At 45.7% G+C, this 15,602-nt stretch overlaps 1 protein-coding gene across 1 annotated transcript in view; it reads right to left on the bottom strand.

The window, feature by feature from the left end:
* LOC311106183 (cell adhesion molecule DSCAM-like) overlaps positions 1-15,602 on the bottom strand; it is a gene marked incomplete at its 5' end in the record, with an annotated part of 45,479 nt that overhangs the window by 11,537 nt on the left and 18,340 nt on the right. The window contains 12 exons of the mRNA XM_084148499.1: positions 2,218-2,335; positions 2,534-2,687; positions 2,892-3,025; positions 3,304-3,459; positions 4,313-4,459; positions 5,987-6,230; positions 6,590-6,660; positions 7,117-7,284; positions 7,446-7,574; positions 7,787-7,883; positions 8,130-8,326; positions 14,558-14,737. Of these exons, the coding sequence (XP_084004625.1) occupies positions 2,218-2,335; positions 2,534-2,687; positions 2,892-3,025; positions 3,304-3,459; positions 4,313-4,459; positions 5,987-6,230; positions 6,590-6,660; positions 7,117-7,284; positions 7,446-7,574; positions 7,787-7,883; positions 8,130-8,326; positions 14,558-14,737 (1,795 nt within the window). The remainder of the gene's footprint in view (positions 1-2,217; positions 2,336-2,533; positions 2,688-2,891; positions 3,026-3,303; positions 3,460-4,312; positions 4,460-5,986; positions 6,231-6,589; positions 6,661-7,116; positions 7,285-7,445; positions 7,575-7,786; positions 7,884-8,129; positions 8,327-14,557; positions 14,738-15,602) is intronic.

The following is a 15,602-nucleotide window of genomic DNA, read 5'->3' as shown; positions in this document are numbered from 1 at the left end:
AGAACAGTCTATGACTTGGGTGACTGGAGTCTTTGACAATTTTTGGGCTTTCCTCTGACACCGCCTAGTATATAGGTCCTGGATGGCAGGAAGCATGGCCCCAGTGATGTACTGGGCCGTATGCACTATCCTCTGTAGTGCCTATACGGTCAGATGCCGAGCAGTTTCCATACCAGGCGGTGATGCAACTGGTCAGGATGCTCTCGATGGTGCAGCTGTAGAACTTTTTGAGGATTTGGGGACCCATGCCAAATCTTTTCAGTCTCCTGAGGGGGAAAAGGTGTTGTCGTGCCCTCTTCACAACTGTCTTGGTGTGTTTGGACCATTATAGTTTGTTGGTGATGTGGACACCAAGGACCTTGAAACTCTCGACCCACTCCACTACAGCCCCGTCGATGTTAATGGTGGCCTGTTCGGCCCACCCTTTCCTGTAGTCCACGATCAGCTCCTTTGTCTTGCTCACATTGAGGGAGAGGTTGTTGTCCTGGCACCACACTGCCAGGTCTCATCGTTGTCAGTGATCAGGCCTACCACTGTTGTATCGTCAGCAAACTTAATGATGGTGTTGGAGTCGTGTTCAGCCACGCAGCATTCCTCCTCCTCCAAACACGGCGAGTTGAGTTGATGCCAAAGAGCTCGATTTTGGTCTCATCTGACCACAACACTTTCACCCAGTTCTCCTCTGAATCATTCAGATTTTCATTGGCAAACTTCAGACGGCCCTGTATATGTGCTTTCTTGAGCAGGGGGACCTTGCGGGCGCTGCAGGATTTCAGTCCTACACGGCGTAGTGTGTTACCAATTGTTTTCTTGGTGACTATGGTCCCAGCTGCCTTGAGATCATTGACAAGATCCTCCCGTGTAGTTCTGGGCTGATTCCTCACCGTTCTCATGATCATTGCAACTCCACGAGGTGAGATCTTGCATGGAGCCCCAGGCCGAGGGAGATTGACAGTTATTTTGTGTTTCTTCCATTTGCCAATAATCGCACCAACTGTTGTCACCTTCTCACCAAGCTGCTTGGCGATGGTCTTGTAGCCCATTCCAGCCTTGTGTGCTCCTAATCTCAGCTCGTTACCTGTATAAAAGACACCTGGGAGCCAGAAATCTTTCTGATTGAGAGGGGGTCAAATACTTATTTCCCTCATTAAAATGCAAATCAATTTATAACATTTTTGACATGGGTTTTTCTGTATTTTTTTGTTGTTATTCTATCTCTCACTGTTCAAATAAACCTACCATTAAAATTATAGACTGATCATTTCTTTGTCAGTGGGCAAACGTACAAAATCAGTAGGGGATGAAATACTTTTTTCCCTCACTGTATGGTCACTGTGGGGACGATGTCGTCGATGCACTTATTGATGAAGCCGATGACTGAGGTGGTATACTGCTCAATGCCATTGGATGAATCCTGGAACATATTCCTGTCTGTGCTAGCAAAACAGTCCTGTAGCGTAGCGTCCGCGTCATCTGACCACTTCCGTATTGAGCGGGTCACTGGTACTTCCTGCTTTAGTTTTTGCTTGTAAGCAGGAATCAGGAGCATAGAATTATGGTCAGATTTGCCAAATGGAGGGCGAGGGAGAGCTTTGTATGTGTCTCTGTGTGTGGAGTAAAGGTGGTCTAGAGTTTTTTTCCCTCTGGTTGCACATGCTGGTAGAAATGAGGTAAAACTGATTTTCGTTTGCCTGCATTAAGGTCCCCGGCCACTAGGAGCGCCGCTTCTGGATGAGCATTTTCTTGTTTGCTTATGGCCTTATACAGCTCGTTGAGTGCGGTTTTAGTGCCAGCATCGGTTTGTGGTGGTAAATAGACTGCTATGAATAATACCTCGAGACTTTCGCATGGACATTGCCATTCAGGGCTTCCATCATTTTAAAGTAGTCAACTAGGTGGAGATTCCTATGTGTTGGTAGCGATCTGCCAATGATCAAAGCATTGTCTGTTTCTTCAAATTGGTTTGCCTAGTTTGTAAATGGCTTAACGCTATATCACCGCCATCTAGCGGCCACAATAAATGACTGACAATATTTGGTTCAAGATTCCAGCACTGCAGGTGGCCGTGAGTCACCAATATTAGCTTGACACTTTTTCAAACATCAAAAGAAGAAGAAACTTGAGATAGCCTCAATGGTGTTGCCAATGCTGTCACAGACGTCATAATGGCACAGATACAACGTTGTGATCTCTATACATCTCTATGGCTTCACTTACTTTCCCTTCAGCCACTTGATGGTGGGGGGTGGATCTCCGACTGCCTTGCAGGGCAGAACGATGTCCTTCATCCAGGGTGTAGTCACTGTTCTGTTGAACGTCAGGATCCTGGCAGGAGCTATGGGCGTTACACACATGCATCCCTGTGACTGTACCATTCTATTCCAATGGAAAACAATTATGAATAATAACAGAATGCAAGCAATATCCTAGATGTCATATCAATCAACATCATACTGCAATCACTAATCCTTCAGCAACATTAGTTTTGATTCCCAGCTTTCAATAGTTACACTGTTACACAGGCAACCCGTACCTTTGGCCCGAGGTTCCACTGTGATGGTCTCACTGCTGTTGCCTCGCCCAGCGGCTGTCACGGCAACCACCCAGATGCTGTACTTTCTGTTACGGGCCAGGTTTGGCACTCTGTAGAAATATACATCAGGAGAAGCCTCAAACTCACTCATCACCTGGAGAGAGGGAGGGAGAAAGGGAAGGGGTTTACACGTCTGTGCATTTATCATACAACTTGAACAGGGGAGTAATCTTCATGAGCTTTCTCTCTCCCTACAGGACTTTCTAATACAGTCCAGAATGTCAGGACTGGAGGCGGCATTATAATGAGTGCTCAAGGCTGCTGTGAGAGCTGTGTTAATAATAATACAGCTCTGTACCGTGGGGTGCAGGTTGGAGCAGAAGACAATGTACTTCCTGATGATGCCGTTGAGTTTGAGAGGAGGGAGCCAGGACACAAACACCACAGAGCTGGTGGAGGCTGCAGACTTAACCCCCGCTGGAGGCCCAGGGACTAGATGGAGGAAGGAGGGAAAATATTAGGTTAAACATACATATATACTGTATATATGAATAGAAACATTGAATATGGGCTTATATGGCCTTATTGCAGACAGTGCTTTATTACGTGCATAGTTTGAACTTTTGCAGGAATCATGCTTTGATGTCAATGTGAAAGCAACGATCCACATTATATTTACATTTACATCATTTAGCAGACGCTCTTATCCAGAGCGACTTACAATTTGGTGCATCTTACAAGTGTATCTCAAGCCAGGATTTGTATCTCACCATCTTCCTTGGTCCGGGTGAAGATCTGCTCACTGCGCACCCCATCTCCGGCCCGGGTGAAGGCCAGCACCTGGATGCTGTAGTTGGTGTATTTCTCAAGACCATCCAGCTCCAGAGACGGGTAGGAGGTGGTCACGTTCCTGATCTCTCCCAACTCTGACAATGTCAATTACAAACAACCTTTTATCACTCACTCTCACACCATGTCTAATCAAGTCTATTATGATAAAGTAACTACAGTTACCACAATAACACAATAAACCTATAACATGCTCCCTGTAGGACCACACTGCAAACTACCATACAAGACGATGCACATACACAGTAAGCTACTGTGATTTTTGACCGAGGTAGTATCTGTGATATAGTCATGACTGAGTACTGGCAGTAGTGCTCTGTCTGCTGCGTCTCTGTCCTTGACTGATTGTCCTTGTAGACAGAGCTGAAGCAGTGACTCTCAGTGAGTTACTGAATCCTGTTTATTATTGATGGAGCTCCGACAGGCTGCAGGCTGGATCCCATCCACAGGGCCTGAGCAGGAGCAGGGTGTTAGCTCTGGGTGCTGCCCACTCTGGCCCCATGGTACCTCCATCCAAATAACACACCTCACTAGAATGAAGCTACTAAACATCTAATGGACTAGATTATATACAGAACAGGAACCCATTTTAAATGGATATGTGTCTATTGAGATATAATAGTCATTGGATAGTTGATTTGTAAGTAATTTGAAGGAGAAAATGGCAACGTTGCTGAGATATTACAAACGTTCAACAAGGCACACCCATGATCTAGTGTTGCCTGTTGAGAAAACTAAAAACTAAACCACAGCCTCACCTAGTGGCGCAAATCTGTCAAGTACAAGATCAATGACATGCTACATAGCACAGTTAATATAGACAATTAAAGAATGGGCTAAAACCATTATAATCATAGTGCTCACACCACCAGTGGTCCGCTAAGTGCCTGCTAGCTGGTGTGTTCTGAGTGTGTGTTAATAAGCCCCTACCTCCATCTGGCAGGTTGGCCCAGTAGATTACTCTGTAGCCCTGCAGGTTTCCGTTGAGGGCCTCTTTGGGCAGTGTCAACCAGGACAGAGAGATTACTTCTGGAGACTTGGCCATGGCCAGTACATTCTCAGGGGGACGTGAGGGGACTGTCAAGGGACAGGAGGGGAAACGAAGTTAGGACAAATGTATTGACAATGGTACACTGAACAAAAATATAAACGCAACATGTAAAGTGTTGATCCCATGTTTCATGAGCTGAAATAAAAGATCCCTGAAATGTTCCATACGCACAAAAAGCTTATTTTTCTCAAATGTTGTGCACAAATTTGTTTACACTTATTTATTTATTTTTAGTCATTTAGCAGACACTCTTATCCAGAGCAACTTACAGTTAGTCAGTGCATACATTTTTTTCATTCTGGCCCCCTGTGCGAAGCGAACCTACAACCCTGGCGTTGCAAGTGCCATGCTCTACCAACTGAGCTACACGGAGCATATTTACACCCCTGTTAGTGAGCATTTCTCCTTTGCCAAAGTTTGGTGGACCTTGTGCTAGGGACAATAAAAGGCCACTCTAAAATGTGCAGTTTTGTCACACAACACAATGCCACAGATGCGTGCAATTGGCTGCAGGAATGTACACGAGAGCTGTTGCCAGAGAATTGAATGTTCATTTGTCTACCATAAGCCGCCTCCAACGTCGTTTTAGAGAATTTGGCAGTACGTCCAACCGGCCTCACAACCGCAGATGACATGTAACCACATCAGTCCAGAACCTACACATCCGGCTTCTTCACCTGCGGGATCGTCTGAGACCAGCTACCGGGACAGCTGATTAAACTGTGGATTAGCACAACCGAAGAAATTCTACACAAAATGTCAGAAACCGTCTCAGGGAAGCTCATCTGTGTGCTCGTCGCACTCACCAGGGTCTTGACCTGACTGCAGTTCGGCGTCATAACCGACTTCAGTGGGCAAATGCTCACCTTCGATGGCCACTGGCACGCTGGAGAAGTGTGCTCTTCATGGATGAATACCAGTTTCAACGGTACGGGGCAGGCAGACAGCGTGTATGGCGTTGTGTGTGCAAGCAGTTTGCTGATGTCAACGTTGTGAACAGAGTGCCCCATGGTGGCGGTGGGTTTATGGTATGGGCAGGCATAAGCTACGGACAACGAACACAATTGCATTCTAACGATGGCAACTTGATGCACAGAGATACCGTGACGAGATCATGAGGCCCATTACCCATTATTATTATATTATTATCATGCCATTCATCCGCCGCCATCACCTCATGTTTCAGCATGATAATGCATGGCCCCATGTCACTAGGATCTGTACACAATTCCTGGAAGCTGAAAATGTCCCAGTTCTTCCATGGCCTGCATACTCACCAGATTAGGGCCTATATGAACTTTAACTCAGTAAAATCTTTGACATAGTTGCACGTTGTGTTTATATTTTTGTTCAGACTAGGCTGCAATATCTCCCCCTACTGACTTCTTACTGTATTAGTGATTTCAAATATTTTGGTTTGAGGTAATTCATCAATCATCCAGAAGATGGTAGTCTACCTACGGCAATTAATTTTCACTCTGTGCAACATTCTCATGCTATCAAGAAGTAAACTAAACATACACACACACACACCTCTACCCACGCCTACTAACCATCCTCCAGTGTTTTGGTGATGACCTCCTGAGAGGAAGGGCCGGTGCCAGCACGGTTAGCTGCCTGCACCACCACCCCATACTCAGTGAACTTCCTCAGGTTGTCCAGGGTGATGCTCTCGCTGCTGTCCCCTGTGGTGTCCATGCTGATGATGTTAAACTGGAAGCTGCCTCCAGAGCTGTACTCTCTGTAACCCACCTGGTATCCCCGAATCACCCCATTCTGAAGGTGCTTATGGGGGGCCTGAGGAGGAGGAAGAGGAGGGGGACAACGACAATATGTTAAAATGCTGCTTTAATTATAATTAGGGTAACAAGTTTGGTCAAATGCTCTGCATTACTATTGTCATATCATATGATCAGACTGTACATAGACAAAGATAGAAACAGGAATATAGCTCTATCCCACAGGGCACAGACGTCAATTCAACATCTATTCCATGTTGGTTTAACATAATTCCATTGAAATGATGAGGAAACAATGTTGATTCAACCAGTGTGTGCCCAGTGGGATGCATCTCCATGATAAATAGGATCAGATTGTACATAGACACAGATAGAAACAGAAAAATAGCTCTGTTTAACTCCATGAGGAAACAGTACCTTCCAGGTGACTTTGATGCTTTGTGGAGAGGTGGCCTCCAGTTGTACTTCCTGTGGAGGACCATCAGGGGCTGAAGAACAGGTGTAATATTAACACAAAATACTCTTACGAGAGAGTCAGTTGACTGTTAGAGAAAGCGATTTCATAGGCTCCTTTTTTCTGGTTGGTGCGTGGCGCATGAACTAAGTAGAAAAGACCCAGCTGCTATCACATTGGTGCCTATGGGAGAGCCACCCCTTAAGTAGACCAGAACTGTGACCATTTTTTTCAATGGTAAAAGGCCTTTTTGAATCATTTTTATAATCCACCATCATTGACTGAGACAATTCAGACATTAATTATTTTGAGGAAATATCTCACTAGATGGTGCTACAGTGCTAGGAATCCCTTTGCTCTGTTATGAACGAGAGATGGACCTTTACCGTATTCAAGATCTGAAGACAAACAGAATATATGTGTCAACCTGGTTTGGAACATAACTACAAGATGTTTTGGCCCAGTGAAGGAGAGATCTGTGTGGGCTGACCTGCTTCGTCAGTGGTGATAGTGAGCTCGTTGCTGGTGTCGCTCTTGCCGATGTCGTTCTTGGCGAATATGCGTATGTTGTAGGTGGAGGATGGGTGCAGGTCTATGATGGTGGCCTGGTTCAACTGGGGGGACACGTCTTTGGTTATCTGGGCTGAATTCCACGAGGCTGGGGAGCAAACACAATTAACCTATTAGCATCTCTGTATGACATGACAATCAACAACAAACGAGTTAGCTAATGCAAAAACAGATTTAGTTATAACTATGTCATATGCAATTTCATATGTATTTCTCACATTATTCCATAGGCCTATATGCCAGCCCTACCTGATTTGTTCTTGCACTCAATGTCATATCCTGTGATGGGGCTGTTTCCGTCGAAGCCCATGGTCCAGCGGAGGGCGATTGTCCGGTCTCTGACCTCTCGGATCTCCACCTCAGGAGGGTCCGGAGGTTCTAAAAGGGTTTAACACCACACACACAGATTAGATACAGAGGTTTACCTGTTCACTTAGTTGACCTGACCAGGAGAAAACAACCTGCAGGCTCAAGTTAACTAAGGCCCAGAGATATTAGCTGATGTGGTCAGGAAAAACTTACAGTAGCAACAAAAAGGTACCACTATGGAGAAACAGCTTAAGAAGCTGGAGCTGAAGCCAGGGGTTTACCTTGCACTGTTAACTGAATGATCCCTCTGTCTTCACCATAGGAGTTGATGGCATGGCAGGAGAAGAACCCAGAATCTTCCCGAACAGTGGGCAAAATCTGAAGAGAGGTCAACGTAGTTTTCAACCAGGAAACATCTCCATAATATACAAAAATAGTTTGATATTCAACTGATCATAACCTCTGGTTATTTTATAGGCTACACAAAATGTCAAATTTCAATCACTGCAAGCACAAAAGCTACTATGATAATTCATGCTATATTGAGAACGTACTAAACTAATAGCTCAGTATAAACACAACAATACACATCACCCCCTTTTGAGGTGGAGGCCCCTGGCCCACCTTCAGAGTGGAGATGACCTCGTCAGCCACCTCTTTGACCACAACGGTGTAGCGGCTGGTCTCTGGGTTGATGATGCGTTCCTCCTTCTCCCAGCGCACCATGATGGGCTTCTCCCCGTGGGCCGTGCAGCTCATCTCCTTCTGCTGGCCCACCGTGGCCATGGTGGTGTTGGGGTACGATGTGATCATGGCCGGGACTGAGTGAGAGGGTGAGAGGAGAGAAAGAGAGAAAGGGAGAGAGTGAAGCAGAGGTTGGAACTTCTACGTAACTTAATAGAGACTCATACATTCTCCTTTAACTGGAATCTGCCACCCTAAAGCCTAAGGGAGGACTCATTCCCAACGTCACGGATGAGAAAAGAAAACTATGGAGAGGCATGAACTCATATCTAGATCTCCCTGGTTCCCACAATGCATTGAACACTAATGGTTCAAAAACAGGCCAGGTAAGCAATCTTGTCTCTGCTACAACATCTTTGATACAGACAGACAGAAACTGTTTGCGTGTTGTTCCTGAGGCAGAGAGTCTCAGACAGAGACAGAGCCAGGGTGCTACAGAGCGGAGGAAAGCTGTGACTAGTCTGAACTCCCCGCAGTGTGTGTAGAGCTCGTCTGGCGTTACGGCACTACGGCGCACAACGCTCATTAGCAGCGGCGCTGTGTGTGTGTGTATTTGGGGAAATACCCCAGTCCAGCTATAAACTGCTGCAGGTGTCCTCTACTACTGTACACACACACAAAACACAGTCCTGTACTGTCTCACACAGGTCTGTGTATATCACAGTTACATTGAAAGCCTTGATGATACAACCTGCTGTACTGATATCTGTTACAAATGCTGCACATACTGTATGTACAATGCACTGTTGCTGATGTTTGAGAGAGGAATGGACTTCAAGGCAGACAAAATAATGTACTGTATATGAATGTGTATGTACATACGGTATGTCTACTGTACGTGTTTAACAAGATCATACATACAGTACGTTCTACTGGCTAAGACAATGGGATAAGTCTGGGGGCTGGTGCTGTATACATTCTCCTCTGTGTGTGTGTGTGTGTTAAAGGAGCTGTTTCTCCAGGCGCTAAGTGGGTAGTACGAGCAGAGAGGACTCATGACAAGTCTCAGAAACACTGTCTGAGAGCATGTTCCCCTGCAGCAGTGGAACTGTGATCTCTCGCCTCTCTCTCCTATCCCACCAGGACGGCTATGATTTAATGATGAGAGCCCACTTTGATTATTCATACACAGCAGACAACACTACTCCTCTGGCCCCACTACTGTCTCACTACCCCTTCACACACACACTCCGAGCCTCAACCTCTCATTTTTACATTTTACATTTTAGTAATTTAGCAGACGCTCTTATCCAGAGCGACTTACAGTTAGTGAGTGCATACATTTTTTCATACTGGCCCCCCGTGGGAATCGAACCCACAACCCTCTCCACTGCCTTCTACACACACAGTCACACAAGAAGGCAACACTCATACACAGAACACACACACACACACACACACACAAATTCAGTAAAACAGAAAAACACATGCAGCAAAAACAAACCACTCATAATCCCAGGTGACACACTCTCTACATCTCCCTCGTTCGCTCTGCATCACCCCGATTGAGGTTCTCGGTGCAGAGGGGTGTGTGTGTGTGTGTGTGTGTGTGTGTAGGAGGGGGTGCGGCTCCGCTAGCTAACAGCCCCTCTCTGACAAGATTGAATGTGTCAGACTAAGGTCTGCCAACGTTTAAGCCTCATCTCTTATTCACTCTCAAGCTTCACCAAAGAACGTTGATTTATTTTGCATGACAACTATGAATTTCAAGTGATGCACATTAAAATATCCTCCTCAGCCCTTCTCTAAATGTTATTGCTCCTTAACAGGGGTAGTTTCTCTGTACATCTGAGGCAGCAGGCAGCGCTGTGGTAGGCGGCGTCAGCAGGAGACCTGCCTGATGTTCTCTTACTCCTGCCCCCGCGAGACGGAGGGCATGCATTGATGAGCGCTCCACCTTCGAGGAGAGGAGTGAAGAGGGGGGGGAAAGAAGAATCCTAGTTCTGACGTGCCTTTCAAACAACACAGGCAAACGATCTGCTATTGTTATCACATGCATAGCTCTGGAAGAACCCAGCTCCTCCACTGTGTGATCAGCACAGTTCCACCTGATCAAATTGCAGGGAAATGTCTGTCTGTTGTGGCTGTCTGTTAAAGCTACAGAGACTGGCTGCTCTGTGCTGTCGTGGTGTCATCCTCTGTTTGCTATGACACTCCCAATACTGCTACAGTAAAGGGCTCGGGTGTCAAAGATGACAGAGAACAAACAGGCAGCTCAAGGTGTTCTCCATCTTAAAACAACCTGAGACTTGTTAAAGAAGGTTGTGGGGACAACAAAAGGCTGCTCCCAGCCAGACTCCTCTCTCCAGCCTACATTCACCACACAGCCCTCAGTAGCCCCCCAGGCTACCAGTATTATTTTTGATAGCCCATAATTGCTTGGTTGATGTATATTTTTTTTATATCCAGCGATGTTACAGAGCCTGGTAATAAAGCGCAGGAGGGAGAGAAAGAGGGAGAGGGAGAGGGAGAGAGAGAGAGAGAGGGGGAGGAGGTTTCTATTCCTATCGGTCTGTCAGGTCCCAGTCAGGGCTGGCAGAAGGAGACTGAGGAGGAGGTTGCCATCTTGGATGGAGATGGACTACAACTGACTGAGTAAACAATCATCCAGTAGCATTATTAAAAGGTGTGAATTGCAATAAATGCCAGTCTTGAAATTGTGCATGATGAACAGACCATTATAGAGTTAAATTTTGGTAAAGGGAAATCCCAAAAACATTGGTATATCAAATCAAATTAAAACATCTTACTGTAGGATTTGTAGTTGGCTAGGGTGTACACACTTTGAGTAAAATGTGTTAGCTGCACAGCAGGAGTAAAATCATGAGTTGTTTTATCTTTTTGATCTGTACCCCTTCTCTGTAAGAGAGGGACTGAAAATAAGGTAGAACACCACATGCAAATAGCTGTTCCCCTGGGCCCTTACTTAGTTTGTCTCTAATTGAAATATTGACGGGTTTAAATGAAGCAGAAATGCACTGAAGAGCTTCATCGGCCTGGGACACACATGCATGCGCACATGCGGACGCGCACACACACTCACACACACTCACACACACTCACACACACTCACACACACACACGATAGCTAGGAGAGGGGGGGGCAGCAGTGCATACTGAGACACTAATGGTCTTCCTTTTCAATCCACTCAAGCGAATAAGTACACTTTTACAGAAAGCATCTTGAGTCTACGAGTGCACAGTTCGGGGTTTATAAGGCATGAAATGTGATATTTTGATGAGTGACAAGAGTACAGCTGTACCATCATGTAATGACAGCTTCCAACCCCCCAGTAGCAAGATGGATACCACTAACAAAACCTCCAAAGACATCACAACTCTGGCCTTTCTGGATAATCAGAATTTTCCCCTTTCCAAGACGTCGATCATCATTAAACTAAAATAGTCTTGAGAGATTTGAGTAAAACTAAACAGGAAATGAGAGTAGGCTATAGGAGAGAACGAGACAGAATCTATAAAGTAGGGAATCTATACAGTACGCTTCACAGAGACACGCTCACAGTGGGTACCCTTTACAATTAGTGTTACTCTAACACCCCTTACTGTAACAGCCCTAAATCTCCCTCCGTTTTCCTGATTAAGCTTTTGAAGGATTATGGAATCTGGTGATAAGGAGCTCTCCACCTAACTCCCCAGTCCTGCATAGGCCTACAGTACAGTACAATGTAGTCAGCTCACACATACACACACTTACAGGAGGCTATGAAACATTATGAGACTGATACATCAAAAGCAAATCTCTTGCTCTCCCCTCCTCCCCCTGTACATTCCCAATGATATCGTGTGTCCTGGGGCGTGCTGGTCTCAGTGTCATGGCGGAAGCTGATCTGGGGCTGAGGCTGAGGCGACGGCGCTGTGTGAGGATAATACGCTTCAACCCTCATTTCATCATCTCCTCTCCTCGCCGGGCATCCTGGGAAAGTAGGCCACCACGCCATGCAATGCCTCACTGGGCCATACCCCCCAAACACACACACACACACACACACACACAATGAAATGCATATAGCCTATAATACACCCACAGATTTACAGTACACACACACACACACTCACACTCCTCAGGCCGGCCCAGTGTTCTTCTTACAGGCCATACAATACAGGGATGACTGGTTGAGTGGAGCCACTCTATTCTCCCTGTTCTCCTGCACAATTACTCTCCCACATAACAGGAGACAAATACCACCTGGGAAAAGAAGGCAGGGAAGAGAGGAAGAGGCTTTTTGTGACTGGAAGCGCCTTGCTGTTGTTGGGCCTGGCTACGGTGTACAGCCAACTGTCTGTCAGTGATAATTAGCCATTAACCAACTGCATAGCTACTATTAATGGCATGCTGACCTGTGTGGTAATGTAAAAAAATAAATGAATGGTGCCCGGGCCCAGCTAGTTGCTGATTGGCTGTGTAAATGTGCTGTCTCTAGGAGGGCTGAGAGTCAGTGTCACCACAGGTCCAGCGCTGCATGGCAACCATGGCAACCATGGCCTCCAGTGAGCTAATATACTGATGGAAACACAGAGTGCTACATAAGCACTTCCATGTTAGCCTCATTAACTATGACAAGCTCATACTGTACAGTACACTGGGTGGGGTAGGCCAGAGCATCGTAGCCATGCTGGCTAGCATACAGCCACTGTCTGTTGCATCTTCTCAGTGTCTTAGCCACACCATGATCAGAGACTGTCTGTCTAAATAGATTGTTCATGCTTGTTTGCACAAATCAGAGTAAGTATATGAAACGCAAAGGTAGGGAATGGAACCTGAAAGTATGTGCACGTCTGTGTGTATTGATGATGTGTGCATGTGTATGTATGGTTACTGATGTGTGTGAGAGTGTGTGTGAGAGTGTGTATTTTTGTACATTATGTGAATCTGAATGGATGCATGTTAGAGAAAGTGTGGGTGCACGTGTGTAAATGTGGGCTTGTGTGTACTGTGGGAGCGCACGTGTGTGTGACCATCTTTGCGTGTTTGTGTGTGTTTGCATATTTGTGTAGCAGTCAATGCCAGGAGGGAGCTGCTTTTGGCTCTGACTGAGAGAGCAGCTTAGCGGGGGGTAGGGTGGGGGGGGGGCTCCTGCAACAACTTGATAAGAACCGTAAATAAGCTCTACTCACATCTGAGCACCATCAAATGAGAATACTTCCCCCACGCAGCGAAGCCAGACTGGCAGTGCCAGGAGACTGGTGACCAGGTCATTAACATACTCCACATGCTGCAGCCACACCAGTCAACACAGCAGAGAGAGACACACCACAAACTGTCTGGACTCCAATACAAAACGATGTCCTGTCCTTGTTTCAGTATGTCATGACTCATTACTCAGACTGTATCTGTTTCAACTGTGTGATGATTCAATGTACCGTTTCTACAGTAGCCTATAGGCCATCTGAGCAACCTTAAGGTCGATTGTTCAATGACTAAACCTTTGGAATGACACAGCGTCTAATGAGTGACCTTATGTCACTTAACTGTGTCCCAGTTTCTCTCCAAGTCCCACTGACGTTAATGATGCTTAGCCTGGCCATGGCCCAGGCCTTGGCTCTGTCTCAGGTTGGTTTTGAAAGTGATTAGTGATGCTACAGTTACATTAGACTGCTGCTGGTACTGATTAAAATAGACCTGGCAAGGCAGGCCCTCTCCCCCTTGTCGGTTACACATGATGTCTACAAGGCTATAGGAGAACACTGTAATACAAAGCAATACACAGCCAGGGACAGGGCTGATACCAGAAGATAACATATAGGGTGGTACAAGACATTTATGTGACTTCTGGGAAATACAGATTGAGAGATGGCATACTGGTGACCTTATGAAGGTGCTTTATGTCATTTCAAATTAGGTGTAGGCGATGTAAGACAAGTAGGGCAACAGTATCATTATCAGAGAACGAGAGAGAGATAGAGAGAGAAACAGAGAGGGGGAAGAGTGAGACAGAGAAAGCAGGCCAGAGAACGAGAGAGCACAGTGGTGTAGTGCTCGCTCCCTCTCTCTTCCACATGGCAGATTGCGCTTGAATGAAGAGTTATGTAATGGAGGGGGCATAAGTCCTTAGCTGCTCACACACACACACACACACACACACACACACACACACACACCCAGGGCCAAAGGACCAGTGACTATACTGTGGGGTCAAGATTTCACCCTTATATTCCCCTCCTTTGCTCTGACCTAAACTCACAGACCCGATACACACTTGTCATTTGATGCTTCACCCAACAATACCAAACAGAGTTAATCTAATATGAAGTCAGAAAGAAACGTTACAGTGGTTTTGGAGTCTTACTTTTGACGGTGAGGTACATGGACTTGCTGACGTCAGCTCCCACGTCATTGCTGACCTTACACAGGTAGTAGCCGCTGTCCTCCTCCAGCACGTGTTTGATGAGCAGAGAGCCGTTGACCAGCAGCTGGATACGGGAGCCAGAGTTCAGGGCTATAGGCTGGAACTGGGGAACCCCGTTACCTGGGGAGGAGACAGGAGGGACGGGGCCATGAGTCACGGATGATACAACCAGAGATCCACATTTCAAATGCATTTAGCACCTTTGAAAATGTTGTACGTATTTGTAAAGGACCTTTGTATTTTTGGCATAAGCAATGTCAGGTTAACAGCACATTTGGGTGGTGTTCTACAATTTCCACGTACTAATTTAAACCCAAAGCTACTACTGTTTTTGTTTTAAATGCTCATGTTTTGGGTCAAAAGGGCAGACTATTGACAGATGCGCATCCTTATTCGACTTGTACAGTGTGTGTAACGCTTCAGTGACAAAGCTTTAGGGATTTAAGGACAGTAAACATGCATCTTAACGCTGCCCCTAAACCTCAGCAGCTGCTGTGGAGAATGTAGACACTAAAATGAGGTAATCATTATAGAGATGGTGGCCATGTTCAACACCAGAGCAGATTGCTAAGGAAGAAAACAACAAGACTGCAATGTGGCCTTGAAACAAGGAATCAGCCAATGAAATGCAGAGCAGTTTCCTTTACACAGCAAAGTACTTTTTTCCCCCTTTGTTTTTACATGTGAGGATGTATTTATCCACTGACTCTCAGGATTTGCTGTCTGTAAGCCATGTTTGGCATCTTTCATGTGAACATGTAAGCATGTAAATTTACAAATCTACACATCAAAGACTGAACATTGTATTGTACATATATTTTTGGGTAAATACAATCTAATCCCCAAAGCATTGGTTTTGTCTTGGTGAAACACAAAGATTAGTATTAGTATGTACATGCTATTTGTAGGTCAAATATTCTTCAATTGTTGGGCACATCTCCCTGGTGGTGAGGTATACTTCAGCATACTAGCATACAGCATTATA

The sequence above is a fragment of the Coregonus lavaretus genome, assembly GCF_964263955.1.
Source record: "Coregonus lavaretus genome assembly, chromosome: 30".
Classification (NCBI taxonomy): domain Eukaryota; kingdom Metazoa; phylum Chordata; class Actinopteri; order Salmoniformes; family Salmonidae; genus Coregonus; species Coregonus lavaretus.
This window is presented reverse-complemented; position numbering and strand designations above follow the sequence as displayed.